A 21,430-nucleotide genomic window follows, 5' to 3' on the forward strand; every position below is an offset into this window, starting at 1 on the left:
AGACTGGAAGCTGACTGTAGCTCAGATCATGAACTCCTTATTGCCAAATGCAGACTTAAATTGAAGAAAGTAGGGAAAACCACTAGACCATTCAGGTATGACCTAAATCAAATCCCTTATGGCTGTACAGTGGAAGTGACAAATAGATTTAAGGGATTAGATCTGATAGATAAGAGTGCCTGAAGAACTATGGATGGAGGTTCATGACATTGTACAGGAGACAGGGATCAAGATCATCCTCAAGAAAAAGAAATGCAAAAAGGCAAAATGGTTGCCTGAGGAGGCCTTATGAATAGCTGAGAAAAGAAGAGAAGTGCAAGGCAAAGGAGAAAAGGAAAGGTACACCCATTTGAATGCAGAGTTCCAAAGAATATCAAGGAGAGATAAGAAAGCCTTCTTCAGTGATCAGTGCAAAGAAATAGAGGAAAGCAATAGAATGGGAAAGACTAGAGATCTCTTCAAGAAAATTAGAGATACCAGGGGAACTGTTCATGCAAAGATGGGCACAAGTAAGGACAGAAATGGTATGGACCTAACAGAAGCAGAAGATATTAAGAAGAGGTGGCAAGAATACACAGAAGAACTATAAAAAAAAGATCTTCATGACCCAGATAACCATGATGGTGTGATCACTCACCTAGAGCCAGACATTCTGGAATGCAAAGTTGAGTGGGCCTTAGGAAGCATCACTACGAACAAAGATAGTGGAGGTGATGGAATTTCAGTTGAGCTATTTTAAATCCTAACAGATAATGCTGTGAAAGTGCTGCACTCAATATGCCAGCAAATTTGGAAAACTCAGCAGTGGCCACAGGACTGGAAAAGTTTTCAGTTTTCATTCCAGTCCCAAAGAAAGGCAATGCCAAAGAATGCTCAAAGTACAGCACAATTGCACTCATCTCACACGCTAGTGAAGTAATGCTCAAATTCTCCAAGCCAGGCTTCAGCAATACATGAACCGTGAACTTCCAGATGTTCAAGTTGGTTTTAGAAAAGGCAGAGGAACCAGAGATCAAATTGCCAACATCCATTGGATCATCGAAAAAGCAAGAGAGTTCCAGAAAAACATCTATTTCTGCTTTATTGACTATGCCAAAGCCTTTGACTGTGTGGATCACAACAAACTGGAAAATTCTGAAAGAGATGGGAATACCAGACCACCTGACCTGCCTCCTGAGAAATCTGTATGCAGGTCAAGAAGCAACAGTTAGAACTGGACATGGAACAACAGACTGGTGCCAAATTGGGAAAGGAGTACCTCAAGCCTGTATATTGTCACCCTGCTTATTTAACTTCTATGCAGAGTACATCATGAGAAACGCTGGGCTGGATGAAGCAGAAGGTAGAATCAAGATTGCCAGGAGAAATATCAATAACCTCAGATATGCAGATGACACCACCCTTATGGCAGAAAGCGAAGAACTACTAAAGAACCTCCTGATGAAAGTGAAAGACAGTGAAAAAGTTGGCTTAAAACTCAACATTCAGAAAGCTAAGATCATGGCATCTGGTCCCATCACTTCATGACAAATAGATGCAGAAACAAGTGTCAGACTTTTTTGGGGGGCTCCAAAATCACTTCAGATGGTGATTGCAGCCATGAAATTACAAGACCCTTGCTCCTTGGAAGAAAAGTTATGACCAACCTAGACAGCTTATTAAAAAGTAGAGATATTACTTTGCCAACAAAGGTTCATCTAGTCAAAGCTATGGTTTTTCCAGTAGTCATGTATGGATGTGAGAGCTGGACTATAAAGAAAGCTGAGCGCCGAAGAATTGATGCTTTTGAACTGTGGTGTTGGAGAAGACTCTTGAGAGTCCCTTGGATAGCAAGGAGATCCAACCAGTCCAATCTAAAGGAAATCAACCTTGAATATTCATTGGAAGGACTGATGCTGAAACTCCTATACTTTGGCCACCTGATACGAAGAACTGACTCAATGGAAAAGACCCTGATGATGGAAAAGATTGAAGGCGGGAGGAGAAGGGGATGACAGAGGATGAGATGGTTGGATGGCATCACCACATCAATGGATATGAGTCTGTGTAAACCCCAGGAGTTGGTGATGGACAGGGAGGCCTGGTGTGCTGCAGTCCATGGGGTCACAAAGAGTTGGACACAACTGAGTGACTGAACTGAACTGAACTCTCATTTATTGATCAGAGGAACTATCCCCAGCTTGGCCCTCCTGATTATCATGGGTGCTGAGGAAACACTACAAGAAAACAAGTGCAGCAGCCGTCATGCTCCCATGTCTTCCTGGGGCTGGACCTTTATGCTGGATCCCGTTTACTCCCTAAAAGCCACAGTTGATGCCTGCCAAGCCCTCAGACACCCTGCTTCCTCTAGTTTTGCTAGGCTAGGGATGGAATAAAAAAAATTCCTTTCTTTAGATTTTAGCAGGTTACAGTGTTTTAAAAGCCAGTTTAATATAAAACTGTTTTTAATACATAAATACAAAAGGAGTGAAAGGATTTTATAGAGTATGGATTTCTTACTCTGTAAGAAAATCAACTCATACTTTCTTGATCCAGCTTCTAGACTAAGATTCTACCCCCATTTCCACTCCCTTATCAACCCCATTTTCTCTATTACCATTCACCTTTCTTTCCCAAGAATCTTACCTATTTTCAGTTATATGACTGGAGATCATTCCATGACTAAAGTAACTTCTGAATGGCTAAAAAAGAAGCCAACATTATATATATTAAGATCACAATTTTATAAAACAATCACAAACCCCTGATATATGCATGCAGGTATATAAATAAAGTGTGTCAAAGAGAGAATGAGAAAAAGAGGGAGAGAGATGTTTGCAGATTTTTACAAGAACACAAGAGGACAACACGAATTTTGGGGATAGCAAACAAAAATTAGCAAAGGAAAAAGGCAAATGGCTGCAAAAGAAAAAGAAAGGAAATGGAAGGTAAAGAAAAGACATTCTTGTCAAATTTTTAGTTTTTAACTACTGAAAGGAAGTTGGAAGAACCACCATCAGTGTTCTAAGTTACTAACCATAAAGGAGTATTTTTCTTCTATTAAAATTTATTTCTACATTTTCAATAATTAGGATTATGTTACTTCTATAAATTACAATATTTATTAATTCTAATAATACTAATTTAACATCAGCAATGAGGAAGAATCCAAGGGATAGAAGTACTGACAGAAGTTTCTCAGGAAACCACAGAAGTATGTCTCAGCTTTGATGTGCATAGTGCTAAACATTAATCAAACATTAATATGCAGGATCTATGTCAAGAGTTCAAAACTTCAAAAGGCAATTTGAATCTCCTTAAATAATACTGACTGTTTCCCCTTCAATTTAAATACGTAATATATGCTTATTTTAGAACACAATAAAAACACTTACAATCTCTAAGAACTGTTAACATTCTGGTACATTTTCTTCAAGTCTTTTTTTTATGGTATAGTCATAGAATATATACAGATTGTATCAAAGTTTATTAAAAGTCCTTTATTCTTGGAAATTTATATTGCTACTAACTTTCTTATATCATGAATAATACTGCTATGAATTTATCATAAATTTTATCTACATTTCTGATTATGTCAAGGCAAATGAAATTATAGGGTAAAAAGGCAGAACTATATTGCTAAATTGGTTTCAAAAAAGTTTGATCAATGTACACTTCCACTTACAATATCTGAGTGTGCCTATCTCAAGGTAAGCACTGTCCATTAAATGTCCTTTTAAAAATATGGTGACAAATGAAAAATGGTACCTCGTTGTTTTATTTTACTTTGATTTTTAATGAAGCAGAATATTTCAGATATGTTCAGTGGCCATTTGGACTTTCTTTTGGTCATTAACTGCTTATTTACATCCTCTGTATGTTTATTAGTTGGAGTTTGTCTTACTGATTTGTAAAAACTCTTTAAAAGTAATCAGTTAAAGTTTATTGAGGATTTACCATGTGAACTATGATAAGCATTTAAATATATTATCTCAAATACAGTTGATCCTTGAACAACATAGGTTTGAACTGGACAGTTCCACTTATATGTGGATCTTTTAAAATAGTAAATACCACAGTAATATATGATCTACAATTGGTTGAATCTGTGAATGTGGAACTGCAGATGCCAAGGAAACACAGATATGGAATGAGTGAGTATAGGAGGGGTTGTGTACACAAAAGGCTGACTATACGTTACATGCAGAATGTTGACTGTACACAAAAGGCTGTTGTGTACACAAAAGGCTGACTGTAAGTTACATGCAGAATGTTGACTGTTACATGCAGAATGTGGAGGGTCTGAGTCCCTAAAACCAGTGCTGTTCAATGGTCAACTGTAATCCTATGTGGTTCAGTCTATCATGATACCCTCTCCACAGATGAGCTGGCTAATGTACATGTGTCTCAGGTCACAGAGCTAGTGAGCAACATAGTCAGGATTCTAACTGGATTTGGGGACAAGAGATAAAATTAGATTCATATCTCACATCATATACACAAGAAGATTTCAAGTAAATTAGGGATCTAAATTTTAAAAATTAAACCATACAAGTACTAAATGGGTAAATTCCTCTTTAATCTTAACAAGCCTTTCTGTATATATGATTTAAAATCCATAGGCAATATAAGAAAATATTAATAAATTTATATAAAAAGTTTGCATGGCAAGAAACCACCATAAACAAAGCAACTGATAAAAAGGAAGAAATATTTTGAATATATATCATAGACAAAAAGTTAATAGCCTAAATATATATAAAGAACACAAAAAAACAATGGACAAAAGACCTAAAACCTGTACTCTATAGCTCCAGTTAATAATACTGTACCAATATTAAAATGGGAAAAAGACATGAAAATAAAATATAAAATGGCCTTCAAACATATGAAAAAGTGTTCAAGCTTAGTAATAATTAGAAAAACACAAACTAAAATAATTCCAAGATATCAGTTCCAATCTATGAGACTGTCAAAACTTAAAAAGTATGACAGCACATTCTACTGGGGAAGCTGTGGCGAAACAGGCACTCTCATATGTTGCTAGTGGGAATGCAAATCGGTACAACCTTTCTGAAGGGAAATTTGGCAATAGCTAACACAACTACAAATGCACTTACCTTGTGACCCAGAAATCCCATTACTAGGTATACAAACCTCCAACAATATGAAAATACGTAAGCATAGAGTTATTTACTATGGCACTGTTTGCAATGGCATAATATTGAAAATAACCTAAATACACATACCTAAGAGAGTGGCTGAGTAAATTAAGATAAATCCACACAATGGAGTACAGCTGAACACACGGGTTAATCTGTGTATAACTTACAGTTAGCCCTCTGCATTCGGAGCTTCTCCGCATCTAATCATGAATTCAACCAATCGTGAATTGCAGTACTGAGTATTTACTACTGAAAAAATCCATGTATCAGTGGACCCAGGTAGTTCAAGTCTGCATTGTTCAAGGGTCAACTGTACTATGAATTATAACAAAGAATGAGGAAGCTCTCAATGAACTGACCTAGAGAGAGTTCTAGGATACACTGAGCATAGTGTTAAAAGAGCCAAGTAGAAATGACTACATATAGTATGCTACTCTTCAATGAAAGAAAGAAGAGTTTATAAGAAAAACAGCAATGTATCTGATCATTTGTGCAAAAGAGAGAGAAAAGAGTTTATCAGAGATTTGTTACCTATTAGTTAACAGAATGGGTGAAAGAGAATGGGAAGAAAGTGGGAATGAGAACAAGGTACCAAGAAACCAGGAGTGACACTTGCCTGAGCAAACCTTTGTGAATATTTTTCACTCTTAGAATCAGTAATGAGAGAAGAAAAAAAAAAGAATTTAAAAAACAAAAAGGAAATGGGCATCAGTAAGAGGTGGGCCAACTTCAAGTGGCCTAATATAGAGGTAACTGGAGTCTCTGAAGGGAAAGAGGACAGAAAAAACAATAGCCAAAAACTTCCCAAACTTGATACAATTATAAATCCACAGATCCAAAAAGTTCAACAAAACCCAAGCATAAGAAGTATGATCAAAATTACAGTCAGACAGGACTTTCCTGGTGGTCCAGTGGTTAAGAATGCCAACACAGGGGACACAGGTTCGATCCCTGGTCCAGGAAGATTCCATATGCTGCAAGGAAACTAAGCCCATGTGCCACAACTACTGAAGCCTGAGCATCTGACAGCCCACACACCACAACTACTGAGCCCACACGCTGCAACTACTGAAGCCCAATGCCTTGAGCCTGTGCCCTGAAACAAGAGAAACCGCTGCAATGAGAAGTCTGTACGCCACAACTGGAGAGTAGCTCTGGCTCATAGCAACTAGAGAAAGCAATGAAGTCTTCACTGCAATGAAGACACAGGGCAGCCAAAAATAAAAATAAATAATTAAAAAAAATTAACAGTTAAAAAATTACAGTTAGACATATGGTAATCAAATTACTCAAAACCAGTAATGAAAGAGAAAATCTTCAAAGCTACCAGAGGGGAAAAAAGACTAGCTATATGCAGGAGAACAAAGAAAAAGATAAAAGACATCATTAGAAACAATGCAAGTGAGAAAAGAGTGAAACAACATCTTTCAAGTACTGAAAGGAAAAAACTGTCAACCTAGGATTCCATACACCACAAAAATACTTTTAAAAATGAAAGTGAAAAAAATATTTTCAGACATACAAAATCTGGAAGAATTTTCTTCTGAATCATCAGAAGATTCACACTACAAAAAATGTTAAAGGATATCCTTCAGGGAGAAGGGAATTATACCATATGAACATCTGTGTCTAACACAAAGAAATGAACAGCACCAGAAATTTCAACTGCATGGGCAGATATGTAAGATTTTTAAATTACTTAACATCTTTAAAAAGTATTTTTAAAGATACAAAGATAATTGATTAAACAAGAATAACACCAATATACTGTGGGGTTTATAGCTAAGGTAAAAAAGGTAAAAGTAAAGTGAATGGCAACAAAGATCAGCTCCAGTTCTAAAGATCAGGAGTAGGGCTTATACTGGGTCACAGTGAAACATAGGAGACTGAAGACTGGAAGTCCAAACCCAAAGTAAGCTCAAGTGCAAGCTCAAGATCTCTTTGATCCTGCCTGTTGACTAGTTTTGGGAACAGTTCTGTACCTTAGTTCTTGATTTACATACCTCAGTTTACTCATGGAATGGTTCCTAGCCTGAACCTAGCAACTTCACGCTGTTTGCTTAGAAAAAAAGCTTGTCATCACCTAGAGGTTCAACTGACAAAGGTGTGCTATTCATATGTGAAGAATTATTCCTAGGCTTATTAACTGGTGCCCAACAGAATTCCTGACTGACAAGGACACCACCTCTAAGAAATGAGTATCTTTATTATAAAGAAACTGGCACAGAAAAACCAAAAAGAAATATAAGAATATATATATTCTTATATATATATATTATATATTCATATATATACATTCTTACATATATATATAGAGGGTGGCACAGAAACTAAAAATTTCTTTACATCATGCAACAAAGTTTAAGAATATATATATTCTTAATATATATATTAAGTTTAAGAATATAGGGGGTGACACAGAAACTAAAAATTTCTTTACATCATGCAACAAAGTTTAAGGAAATGATAACCAAATTAGGATTGGTAGTGTTGTAGTCTGAAAAATTTTTTAATAAAAATTAAAAAATTAGCCAATTTCTTCTTTCTTTTTGACCCTTCCTTTACATACCTCACCAGCCTGAGATTCGGACAATTCTAGCAAGAAGGGAATTTCTGTGTCAAAATTAGCGAAGAAGTTAGTCCACTGATATTCAAAAGCCACCAAATCCTAGAAAGAAAATGAAAAAGATAATGCGTTTGGTCATTTAAGGAGATACTTTAGAAAACCAGACTCATGAAACCACATCTGATCTCAAAATACCAGACTATTTAAATACATTGTTTAAAGGGTAGTAGCCAACTATTGATACCTGTTATCACATGGATGGACCTTAAAAACATTATGCCCAGTGAAAGACACCAGATATGAGAGACTACAATATATGAAACACTCAGAAAAGACAAATCTAGAGAGACAGCAAGTAGACTAGTGGTTTGCTTAGGGCTGGGAGTGGGAATGGAAACTGACTACAAGTGAGCATGTTACCAATCTCAAGGCCTTGTGCCTGACACAGTGAGGCCCGTCAATACTAAAACGTAGAGTTTGGAACAGACAAAGGTTTATTACAGATTGATACAAGGAGATGGGTGGCTCATGCTCTAAGAACCCCAAAGTTACTGAAAGCTTTCAGCAAGCTCCTTTAAAAGCAAAAGGTGAGGGATGGGCGCAGTTAGTTGTTGCAGACTTCTCGGTGTCAGATCCTTTGTTCTTGAGGTGAGGTCATACATAGTCAGCTAATGATGTTCCTGTAAATCTCTACCAGATTTTAATGTTAAGTCTCTGTCCTGACAAGAAAGGGCAAAGCCCTAAGGTATAACTTTCACCCTCCAAGGTCCCAGTCCTGCTAAAAGACGACAGATCTCAGTTGGCACCTCCTTCGGGGCCTGGTTCCCACATCCTGCCCAGCTATCATCCCTGAGGGAGCCAGGCCCCCAACCAAACTGGCCCTCCCTCTCCTCAGGTCGCTCAAATAAGGGAGACCAGATCTCACAGACTGTGACGAGACAGACATCCACTGCTGGTAGGATAGACAGACAGGGAAGGGGGAAGAGGTTCACTACTCCTCAAGGCCTGGGCCACAGCTAGTAGAAGACCTTAGTGAGGGCTCTGGAGCCCTCTAGAATGGGTGAGCTGGAGGGCCTCCAGAAGTCCTGAATCTGCTTCTTAACTCACTCTCCACCTGGTGACTACCACACCACTGACCGTTGACTGAATCACTTCCCTAAGGGTCACTCGACAGCTGATTGCTGAGGGGTTGGGGGGAGGAACAGGGCAGCACTGAGGCACCAACCAAATGGCTGAGCAAGATCATTTGCCCAGTTACAGGGTGTGGAGTAAAGAGGCACAACAGTGGCTGCCTGTTAAGGGCTGTGCTCATCCCGCTCTGTTGCAAGCACAAAGGAACTCTCTGGGTTGATGAAAAGTTGTAAAATTCAAATTGTGGTGATAATTGCATTGTTCTGTAAACTTACTAAAAATCATCAAATAGTATACTTTAAATGGGTAAATTTTATGGCATATAAATTATATTTCAATAAAGCTTTTTTTAAAAAAAAGGACAGTAATTTCCTTTAAAAGCTATTTTTAAAAAGGACAATCGGAGCATGGGTATACCTGTGGCGGATTCATTTTGATGTTTGGCAAAACTAATACAATATTGTAAAGTTTAAAAATAAAATAAAATTAAAAAAAAAAAAAAAAAAAAGAAATGCCAAAACATAAAAAAAAAAAAGGACAATCGGCAATCCTTGTTGAGAGGGAGTTATTTATGAGGCAATGTAAAGCTATTTATGAGACACTGTACCTAGTAAGTACCAAAAGGGTTACAACAGTGAAGTCTGTTCAAGGACAAATTAGTTGACTTTAGTTAGAAGTTCAGTGGGGTCAGAAGTGACCCAGATCCCTTTTCTCCCTCATCCCCTCCTCCTAGGGGGAATGCAAATATGTACCTTACCTGCTGATTCTCCTCCAAATACAGCCTGCCTCCTTCCCCCATCCCAGCTGGTTTTAAGCATCCTCTCTGAATTCATTCCTGTAACCAACCACTACACATTGCTTTTCTGGCTTTTCTTTAAGGCATCATCAGCTAATCCAAAATACCAGCTATGACTTGCTTGATCTTTGGCCTTATTTTGAAGTGACATCTTTGGCCCTATTTTGAAGTCACTGTTAATTTGTACTCAAATTGGATAGGAGTTTTCTTATTTTTAATAAACCAACCCTGCCCTTATATTTCTTTTGGTTGTGCACTTTCTTCACTGCTGCTCACAGTGATTCTCTAGTTGCAGCAAGTGGAGGCTACATTTCGGTGAATGCTGAGGAGCACAGGCTCTAGGCACAGAGGCTTCAGCAGTTGCAACACATAGCCTCAGTAGTTGTGGCACATGGGCTTAGTTGGTCCTCAGCATGTGGAATCCTCCTGGACCAGGGATCAAACCTGTCTCCCCTGCATTGGCAGGTAGAATCTTATTCACTGTATCACCAGGGAAGTCCCTGGATAGTAGTTTTCACTGGCCGTCTCACACTGTGTAAGTGTACATGACAAGCACTCACCTTGCTTACAGCAGGCATTCTGTTTGCTGCACTAAAACTGACTGTCTGGATCTATGCTCTTTCCTACTCATCTCTTTAAGGATACACAAGTACTCAGACCTATGAACTGTGTTAACCATGCAACGACTATATACCTGGCCTCAGGCATAAAGCACAATCAACCTCTGCGGAGAATACTTAGTGTAAACAATATTCTCAAGTGTCTTCACTATTTTGATGCCTAGATGATCTATATTTTATTTATAATATATATATAACATTACATGTAATAAATATTTATACTTATTATTTATATTTATCAATATTTATATTATTTATATTTACTATTATTATAGTCAGCAAAAACAAGACCGGGAGCTGACTGTGGCTCAGATCATGAACTCCTTATTGCCAAATTCAGACTTAAATTGAAGAAAGTAGGGAAAACCACTAGACCATTTAGGTATGACCTAAATCAAATCCCTTACCATTATACAGTGGAAGTGAGAAATAGATTTAAGGAACTAGATCTGATAGAGTGCCTGATGAACTATGGACAGGGGTTCGTGACATTGTACAGGAGACAGGGATCGAGACCATCCCCAAGACAAACAAATGCAAAAAAAGCAAACTGGCTGTCTGAAGAAGCCTTACAAATAGCTGTAAGAAGAGAAAAGAAGCCAAAAGCAAAGGAGAAAAGGAAAGATATACACATTTGAATGCAGAGTTCCAAAGAATATCAAGGAGAGATAAGAAAGCCTTCTTCAGTGATCAGTGCAAAGAAATAGAGGAAAACAATAGAATGGGAAAGACTAGAGATCTCGTCAAGAAAATCAGAGATACCAAGGCAACATTTCATGCAAAGACGGGCTCAATAAAGGACAGAAATGGTATGGAACTAACAGAAGAAGAAGATGTTAAAAAGAGGTGGCAAGAATACACAGAAGAACTATAAAAAAAAAGATCTTCAAGTCCCAGATAATCACGATGGTGTGATCACTCACCTAGAGCCAGACATTCTGGAATGTGAAGTCAAGTTGGCCTTAGGAAGCATCACTACGAACAAAGCTAATGGAGGTGACGGAATTCCAGTTGAGCTATTTCAAATCCTAACAGATAATGCTGTGAAAGTGCTGCACTCAATATGCCAGCAAATTTGGAAAACTCAGCAGTGGCCACAGGACTGGAAAAGTTTTCAGTTTTCATTCCAGTCCCAAAGAAAGGCAATGCCAAAGAATGCTCAAAGTACAGCACAATTGCACTCATCTCACACGCTAGTGAAGTAATGCTCAAAATTCTCCAAGCCAGGCTTCAGCAATACATGAACCGTGAACTTCCAGATGTTCAAGTTGGTTTTAGAAAAGGCAGAGGAACCAGAGATCAAATTGCCAACATCCATTGGATCATCGAAAAAGCAAGAGACTTCCAGAAAAACATCTATTTCTGCTTTATTGACTATGCCAAAGCCTTTGACTGTGTGGATCACAACAAACTGGAAAATTCTGAAAGAGATGGGAATACCAGACCACCTGACCTGCCTCCTGAGAAATCTGTATGCAGGTCAAGAAGCAACAGTTAGAACTGGACATGGAACAACAGACTGGTGCCAAATTGGGAAAGGAGTACCTCAAGCCTGTATATTGTCACCCTGCTTATTTAACTTCTATGCAGAGTACATCATGAGAAACGCTGGGCTGGATGAGGCAGAAGCTGGAATCAAGACTGCCAGGAGAAATATCAATAACCTCAGATATGCAGATGACACCACCCTTATGACAGAAAGCGAATAACTACTAAAGGACCTCCTGATGAAAGTGAAAGAGAGTGAAAAAGTTGGCTTAAAACTCAACATTCAGAAAACTAAGATCATGGCATCTGGTCCCATCACTTCATGACAAATAGATGCGGAAACAGTGTCAGACTTTTTTTGGGGGGCTCCAAAATCACTTCAGATGGTGATTGCAGCCATGAAATTACAAGACACTTGCTCCTTGGAAGAAAAGTTATGACCAACCTAGACAGCTTATTAAAAAGTAGAGATATTAGTTTGCCAACAAAGGTTCATCTAGTCAAAGCTACGGTTTTTCCAGTAGTCATATATGGATGTGAGAGCTGGACTATAAAGAAAGCTGAGCGCCGAAGAATTGATGCTTTTGAACTGTGGTGTTGGAGAAGACTCTTGAGAGTCCCCTGGATAGCAAGGAGATCCAACCAGTCCAATCTAAAGGAAATCAACCTTGAATATTCATTGGAAGGACTGATGCTGAAACTCCTATACTTTGGCCACCTGATACGAAGAACTGACTCAATGGAAAAGAGCCTGATGCTGGGAAAGATTGAAGGCGGGAGGAGAAGGGGATGACAGAGGATGAGATGGTTGGATGGCATCACCGACTGAATGGACACGAGTTTGGGTGAACTCCAGGAGTTGGTGATGGACAGGGAGGTCTGGCGTGCTACAGTCCATGGGGTTGCAAAGAGTTGGACTCGACTAAACTGAATAAATATTATATACATATATCAATATATGTCTAAAATTATTTTCAGTAATATGTAGGAGACAGTGCTGATATTTCTGAATATGTTTTATATATAATGTAGGATAAAAAATCATATATATATACACACACACACACACACACACACATACAGGGAGAGACGAGGTTGGGGACAGGAAGAGAGAGAAGAAAATTTCCTAGCTTTGTCCACTGAAGAGACCTAGAAACAATGAAGTAATTTTTCCTCTAAAAATCAATCCTGAAACTGATAAAACCTCTAGAATCAATTACTAACATCAGGAGATTCAAGAAGACAAGAAAACTGTTAAACTACATCATGGAAATGCAATCAATAAAATCCCATAAGGACAAATATAAGACAAATGATCTGGTTTTTTCAACTGACAGTTAGCAAGGGATGGGTGGGAATAAAGAGAAGGAGGGGGAACCTAAACATTAGAAGAAACCTACAACACACAGAAGCAGGCAAAGCTAAACTATGTGTTTACAGAAGCACATCTAGATGATACACTGCAAAGAAAAGGAAATGATTACCACAGAATTCACGACAGTGTTATTCTTCAGAGAGGAAGGTGACAGATTAGGCAGAAAGCACTCAGATTGCCTCTGGAGTAGTCAGCAAGGTTCTATTGCTCTGTCATATGATAATTATTAGGTTATACATTAATTTTCTGCTGCTTTCTGAATCTGTGCTACTTTAATAAAAAGTCTTTAAAAACAAAACTCAGGAAAAAATAGAATAAAATCATTAACGTTTTTTAAGATATTCTCTCCTAATTTTACATAGGTAGTTTACAGAGTAAACAAATATATACTAGTAACTGGTAGTCTACAACTGATTAGGTCAGGCTGCCTTGCCATACTACCTCTGCCCTTTGTTCCAGTAAAACAGACCTTTGGAGTTTCAGATCCTGACCCATTGCTATTAGGTTCAATCAGTGGCCCTGATTCTAGGACAGTCTTCCCACTTTGGCACTGGTTTTACCCCACATGGACTGTGAACAGAACTGCACTCTCCACTCGTCCAATTACCACACTAATCACAAATCTTCAATGTCTGTCCAACTCTTCTTCTCAGATCCAGTCCCCATTTCCAGCTAGCTGCCACCACATCTTGGAACTGAAAGTACAATTAGATTCAGAAAGACTTGTGCCAGAACCTTTGCTTTGCCTCTTACTGGCTGTGTGACCTTGGGTAAGGAAACTAACATTTCTGAGACACAAATGCCTTATGTATGTAATGGAAGGATTATTATATTTACCTTACAGATACATTACAGGAATTACATGAAATAACCTATAGAAAGTGCTTATTACCAGGTCTTACATACTAGATACCTGAAATACTTGTCAATTTCTCTGCCTCTACTATCAGCTTAGCTGGAGTTGGCTAAGAATGTCTGAGCCTCTCCCTAGATTTCCTGACATTTGTCTGCTCTGTCTCTCAGACACCCATAATGTGTATCACTGGCCTCAGGAAAGTCACATCTGAGGCTGTGCACCCCAGTGTGGGTCTGTACCTCACCCGCTCAGCTCTGTCCAATCCCTTGGTCTATGCCAGAATGCTTTATTTTGTGAAGCTTAGGAAAACAAAAAAGAACCAATACAGCTATAGTACAGAATATACTTTGTTCTGTTTTACAATTCTATTTAGAAACAAACTCAGAGGTATGCTTCTATTTTAATAACCTGTATGGTGATACTCACCTTGGTGTGGGTCTATGATAAGAAAGTGAAGTTATATAGTTTGATAGCAGTCATTCTCTGGTTATCTTCTAGGCAAAAAACATTCCATGCTTTGTGGAGTACACAGAAGAAGATAGGCACTTTGCTCCCAAAAAACTTCCCTGAGGTAGGTGGCTATGTCAGTACTAATTATAGAATAAGGTGAAATGAACCATTAAATATTTCTTTCAGTTCCATGCTATGACTAAGAGCACCAAATCCTTAGCACTAGACCACCAGGAATCCACACTATGACTGAAATGGAAGATACAATAAATTTTCATATCAAAAATAACTACCACTATATATGAAATGTTCATATATATATAAATATATGTATCTATATAAATATCGATATATTTAAGACTTCCTAATACCCTTGTGAAAAAGCAAGAGAGTTCCAGAAAAATATCTGTTTTTGCTTTATTGACTATGCCAAAGCCTTTGACTCTGTGGATCACAATAAACTGGAAAATTCTGAAAGAGATGAGAATACCAGACCACCTGACCTGCCTCTTGAGAAACCTGTATGCAGGTCAGGAAGCAACAGTCAGAAATGGACATGGAACAGACTGGTTCCAAATAGGAAAAGGAGTACGTCAAGGCTGTATATGGTCACCCTACTTATTTAACTTATCTGCAGGGTACATCATGAGAAATGCTGGGCTGGAGGAACCACAAGCTGGAATCAAGATTGCCGGGAGAAATATCAATCACCTCAGATATGCAGATGACACCACCCTTATGGCAGAAAGCGAAGAATAACTAAAGAGCCTCTTCATGAAACTGAAAAAGGAGAGTGAAAAAGTTGGCTAAAAGTTGGCTTTAAAGCTCAACATTCAGAAAACTAAGATCATGGCATCTGGTCCCATCACTTCATGGCAAATAGATGGGGAAACAGTGGAAATAGTGGCTGACTTTATTTTTGGGGGCTCTAAAATCACTGTAGATGGTGATTGCAGCCATGAAATTAAAAGACGCTTACTCCTTGGAAGGAAAGTTATGACCAACCTAGACAGCATATTCAAAAGGAGAGGCATTACTTTGCCAACAAAGGTCTGTCTAGTGAAGGCCACGGTTCTTCCTGTGGTCATGTATGGATGAGAGAGTTGGACTGTGAAGAAAGCCGAGTGCCGAAGAATTGATGCTTTTGAACTGTGGTGTTAGAGAAGACTGTTGAGAGTCCCTTGGACTGCAAGGAGATTCAACCAGTCCATCCTAAAGGAAATCGGTCCTGGGTGTTCATTGGAAGGACTGATGTTGAAGCTGAAACTCCAATATTTTGGCCACCTGATGCGAAGAGCTGACTCATTGGAAAAGACCTTGATGCTGGGAAAGAGTGAGGGCAGGAGGAGAAGGGGACGACAGGATGAGATGGTTGGATGGCATCACCGACTCAATGGACATGGGTTTGGGTGGACTCTGGGTGGACTCAGGGAGTTGGTGATAGACAGGGAGGCCTGGCGTGCTGTGGTTCATGGGGTTGCAAAGAGTCGGACACAACTGAGCAACTGAACTGAACTGAATACCCTTGTGTACTTCTCTATGCCCATTTTATATATGAGGAGACTGAGGTACTGAACAGTAAAGTTACCCGAGGATGCAATACTAACAACCAGCAAAAGTGAAAATATATCTAGGTGAGAGATACCTAGAGCCTGTATGGTTTCCACCAGACACATTATTCTCAAAATTTTTCCAGTTGCATTTGTGGAAATGGATTCTGTGTATGGAGGTAGAATTGGTTTGTTAGATCTGATGATGAAGAAGGGAAGGTCTATCTGCTCAGACTCAAGGCCAAATTCAGAAGACAGGCCCAGATAGATATCAAGGTCAGATAAGCAGCAAAAGTCTGCAAAACTCAAGAAACATGTCAGTGTGCCTTCATGCTTGCCCATTACGGAAGGACCCTGAACTTCAGACAGAACTCCTGGCCCTAGGCTGGCATCCAGCAGTGTCTGCTCTCAAATGACTTAAAGGGGGAAAAGAAGTTTAATTTCAATATTTAAAAGTATTTTTAAGAATTACCTTATATAATAAATGTAAGAAAACAAAAATAAGTAAAATAATAATATTTTTAAATACATAACCAGTACAAAAATAATAACCAGTAAGACTACCATCTGAAATTTCTAAGATACACAAACACAAATTATTTTACAAAGATGGAAATATACTCTACTTTTTTACTTTCTCACCAAAGATATTTTGAACATCTTTCTAAATCAAATCTCAGAGCAGTCTGCATTTTCTCTTTGCGGGATCTGACCAAGAAGCACGTAGCTGTAGACAGTCTGGCCATCAAATAGCTGCCAGCAAAGATTGGCCAGTGAGATTTAAGGCCTAGATGCTAATTCTGACTGTAAGGTTATCAGTCTTAGCAAAGAGAAAACACATGTGAACAGAAAACGTACTTGGATAGTGAAGAGAAAAAGGGTTTTTAAAGAGAACTTTGGAGACTATAGAGCAGTTGAGCAAGAAAAGAGAGAAGGAAAAAAAAAGTAGATTTTAAGAGGAAATATAGGGACTTCTCTGGTGGTCCACTGGTTAGGAATCTACCTGCCAATGTAGGCGACACAGATTGATTGCTGGTCTGGGAGGATCCCACTTCCTCTAGGACAACCACAGTTGAGCCCATGTACAACTGCTGAGCCTGCTCTAGAGCCCACAAGCTGCAGTTGCTAAGCCTGCATGCTCCAACTACTAAACCCGTGCTCCACAAGGAGAAGCCACCACAATAAGCCTGTGCACTGCAACTGGAGAGTAATTGCTTGTAGCAACTAGAGAAAGCCTGCAAACAGCAACAAAGACCCAGTACAGCCAAAAATAGATAAATTTAAAAAACGAAGAGGTAATATGGGTATGGACTGGCTCCCTTTTTCAATAATTTTTTATCAGCACAAGTCAGGACTGAAATTGCATTTTAACTTCTTTCGGTTGTTGGATTTGAATCTTATTAACACATGTAGATTCACCTCAGAGATCCCTTTACAAATTTATAGTCATTTTCGTACATATTTATTTTATCATAGTTAGGGTTTACGAAAGCTCCTGAATTTGTGGATTGATGTATTTCATCAATTTAGAAAGTTTTTGGATATTATCAACTTAAATTTATTGCCCCATTTTCTCTCTACTCTCCCTTCTGGGACTCCAACTATACTTGGACTCCAATGATTTACTATGTAGATCATTTGACACTGTTTGGCAGATACTGGATACTGTGTTCTGCCCTTTTTGTTCTTTTCCTCTCTGTCTTTCAGTTTAGAATCTTTCTATGGACTTATCTTCAAGTTCATTGAACTTTTCTTCATTGGTGTCTAATTTAATAAATTAGCCAATTTAATAAATCCCCCATTTTTATAGCCTATATTTTTCATTTCTAGCATTTTCATTTGGTTCTTTTTATAGCTGTCAGGTCTCTGTTAAAATTCCTCATCTCTTCACATATGTTGTCCCATTTTCTTCCAGATTCTTTAGCACTTTCATCAATCATTTAAACTCCCCATTGGTCAATTCTAACATCTGGGCCTACTTCTATTGACTATTTCCTTTCTTGACCACATATCAAATTTTCTTGCTTTTTCTTGTCTTATAATTTAAAAAAAAAACCATATGCCAGATGTTTCATATAAAAGAACAGTAAAAACTGACATAAATACCACTCACCTCTAAGAAAGGGCCACTAGATCCCTCTCTTTCATTAGACCACTAAAGCAGGGAACTAAATTAATCTGATCTGTAATTGATCAGGGTCTGGATCTTGTAACATTTGTAGTTTGGTTTAAATTCAAATTCAAATATTTTAAGGGTGGGCTGTGAACTTTGATAGTGATTTCGCTCAGACAATCTTCTGGAAATCTCTTTTCATTTCACAGCTAAGCTATCAGATTTAGGAATTACGGACAATCTCTCCCTGCTTTACAAGCTGGCTATCAGCTTTTTGGGTGGCTAGGAAGTTCTCTTTGCTCTCCATCTCCAGTCCCTTGGTTCTGTGTATGTAAAGAGATCTTTGTCTTGCTGCCTGTCCCTAGCCTTAAAAGGGCAGCTGCTTATACCTTGTGAAGACCTGAAATGCTGCCAAAGGGTTGCTCTTAGCTCTCATCTCTAATCCAGGTTATAGTTGAGTATCAAGTGCTTCAGGCAAGATGGGTGGACTAACCTGAACACTTGTGAAGACCTATGGTATCGAGTTGAGGGGTAAGTGTTGACTCACTCACATACAGCCATTAAAAGCTCTTTAAAAGGTAAACTGATTTTTACTGATCCTTGTGTATGATAAATTTCTCTTCCTCATGCTGTTCCATCAAAAATGAGAACAGCATCCTATGAAGGGGCCTATTTTTCAGAAACAGAGTTCTTTGCAGTTTCTTTGCATCTTCAGCTCTCTAATTGATTTTAAACTACTATTTTGTTGTATATTCAGACTGTTTGGTTGTTAGGATGAGAAGAATGGTCTCCTTTGGTTTTCTATATCCTAACTTGGAGGGAAAAAATCATGGTCATTTTTATTTATTTTGTGAACAGCCAATTCTAGTTGTCTTCCAGTTCCCCACCATTGTATTTTTCTTACCAATTGGTAAGAGCTCTCCATAATGTAGTGGGTATAAATGCACTCAATCATATTTTGGTATAAGAAATACCATCTTACTTTATTCTTTGTAAATAAAACTAAATCTGGCTCTGAGCCCTCACTCTTCCTCTTAGATGGGAAGTCCACCCTCAGACATTAAAAGGGTTTCCCCTTCACTTTTTCAAGATAGCATCTAAGCATATGAAGTTCACTGGAAATTAGAGAACCATGAAAGGGTTTGGTCTACAATTCATGATGATTACCGCTGTTGCTTGATGTTGCATGATGTCACTGCTGCTCTAGGTGTAATTAAAGATGTTCTCTGGGTGGTCCTATTCCACTGACTATGGAGATGACTGCAGTGTTCTCAAAACTACAATGCTATGTCTAGTCTCCATGTGTGACCTGCAGCTCCCTATTTAGGGCACTGCACACAAGCGGGGCATGGCTCCCAGATACTTTGCAGAAATTCCTATATTACTTATCACTCTTAGTTGTCAGTATTTAAATTTTCTTTATCATTCTTAGTCTTTTTTTTCCTTCATTTTTTTTTGGCTCGTGGGATCTATTTCCATGACCAAGAACTGAACTCGGGCCCCCAGTAGTAGAAGTCCTAATCACTGGACGACTAGGTAAATCCCATCATTCTTACACTTTTAATGTTATAAATTTTTTCACTTTCACTTTTCCCATTATTAGCCACACCATGGACTGATGATGACGATTAGGTCTTTTTAGAGAACAAAAAGTTCAGGTTTTATTTTTCTCTTATATTCCTATGTTATCAGAAATGTTTAAACAGAATGGATGTTCAATTTTATCTAATGTCTTTTTGGTGTCTATGGAATCATCATAAATGGTTCCAAGGAGAAAAATTAGTACAGTGATTACATTAACAGATTTTCTGGTATTAAACTAAATGTTAAATGCTTAATATACCCTACTTCATCATAGAATGTTCTTTTAGTATGATACTATTTGCTGACATTTTACTTAAAATATAGGCATTGATATTTGTAAGTGAAACTGATGTGTAGTTTTCATTTTTGGAATTGTTTTTGTCTTTGGAATTATTTGGGGTCTTACTTTGACAGTTAATATCATTAGAAGGCTACATATAAGCTGTTCTTTTTCCATGGATATCCATCCATGACTGCTGAGAGATACTACTGAGCTGTTTAAACAAAGTACCTATATCTTAGTTTTGTTTGTTGCTCCTTGTTACAAACTGTTCTGCCCATTGTGAATTTTTTTCTTCAAAGTTCAGATGAAAAATTAATACCTGATCCTTTAATCTAGGAGTCAGCAAATTACAGCCTGTTGGAAGGCCATTTATTTTTGTAAGTAAAGTTTCCCTGGAATATAGACATAATCATTCGTTAAAGCATTGCCTACAATTGTATTGTTGAATAGTTGAAACAAAGACACAGGGCTCACAAGGTCTAAAATGCTATTATCCACCTCTTAACAGAAAAACGTTGCCAACCCCTAATACTTAATTCCTTTAAGACATATCCTAACTTCTTAATCTTTTCATTAGATCTTTTCATTCAGAGAAGGCATCCTCTGGACTGTTTTTCTAAAGTCCAGCCCAACAGAAAGAATGTCTTTAGGTGAAAACCTAAACCTTGGACAAGGCAGGGAGCCTTGGTTTCATCTTAGGTGGTTTCTCAGAGTGAAAGAGGCAGTATCTCTTTTCCAGGTCCTCTTTCACTCCCAAGGAGTTCAAGATAACAATCAAGGAAGAAACTGCTCAATTCTTTAACTAAATGCAAACTAAAATATATCCTGCATTTCTACAAGTTAAATATCATTCGTAGGTTACTGAGCTGGTTATATTTATATGTTAAATACAGTGTGGCTCTTTACCTCGGAAAGCAAACTCTCCAGGGACACAGGATCCATCTTGCTGTAGACATTCCATAGATTCAAACTCACATCTTGCAACTGTAATACAAGGGTGAAAACACTGAAATAACTGAGTCGGTATCATTAGGACAATCAGAATTATTTTCTGACATTTAGAAATGGTTATCTTGGTGAATAATATATCAAAACTTTGTCAATTATCAGAACCTATACATACTTGATAAATGTGTCCCACTAAAGGAAACTATCTTTTCAGATTCAGAGACTTTAGTATATCTTTTGAATATCATCTTTGATGGGCATATACAAATTTATACACATATACACACAAATGTATTTTGAATTCATTTAAAATAAAATTGTAATTAGAATATATTCTTACAGTTTAAAAAAATCAAATACTAGTACTAAAGGCCTGTAATGAAAAAAATTTAATCCCTACTTCAATCTTTCATAAACTGCCACTTGTCTCAATCCTCAGAGGCAACCACTTTGAAGTCTTTTAATGTTTTCTTTTTGGTAATTACCTCCGTATTTTGATATAAGCATCTACCACTATTTCTTCATT

General features: G+C 37.9%; 1 protein-coding gene across 3 annotated transcripts in view; it reads right to left on the minus strand.

The window, feature by feature from the left end:
* Positions 1-21,430, minus strand: part of DNAAF9 (dynein axonemal assembly factor 9) — a 173,379-nt gene that overhangs the window by 97,372 nt on the left and 54,577 nt on the right. For 2 of the 3 annotated variants that reach the window (XM_006042748.4, XM_006042749.4), the window contains exons 7-9: positions 20,863-20,940; positions 7,714-7,812; positions 2,626-2,681 (exon numbers count right to left, since the gene is read on the minus strand). In XM_006042748.4, the coding sequence (XP_006042810.4) occupies positions 2,626-2,681; positions 7,714-7,812; positions 20,863-20,940 (233 nt within the window). The remainder of the gene's footprint in view (positions 1-2,625; positions 2,682-7,713; positions 7,813-20,862; positions 20,941-21,430) is intronic. The other variant, XM_025263999.3, reaches the window with a different exon arrangement.

Source organism: Bubalus bubalis, chromosome 14 (genome assembly GCF_019923935.1).
Source record: "Bubalus bubalis isolate 160015118507 breed Murrah chromosome 14, NDDB_SH_1, whole genome shotgun sequence".
NCBI lineage: Eukaryota > Metazoa > Chordata > Mammalia > Artiodactyla > Bovidae > Bubalus > Bubalus bubalis.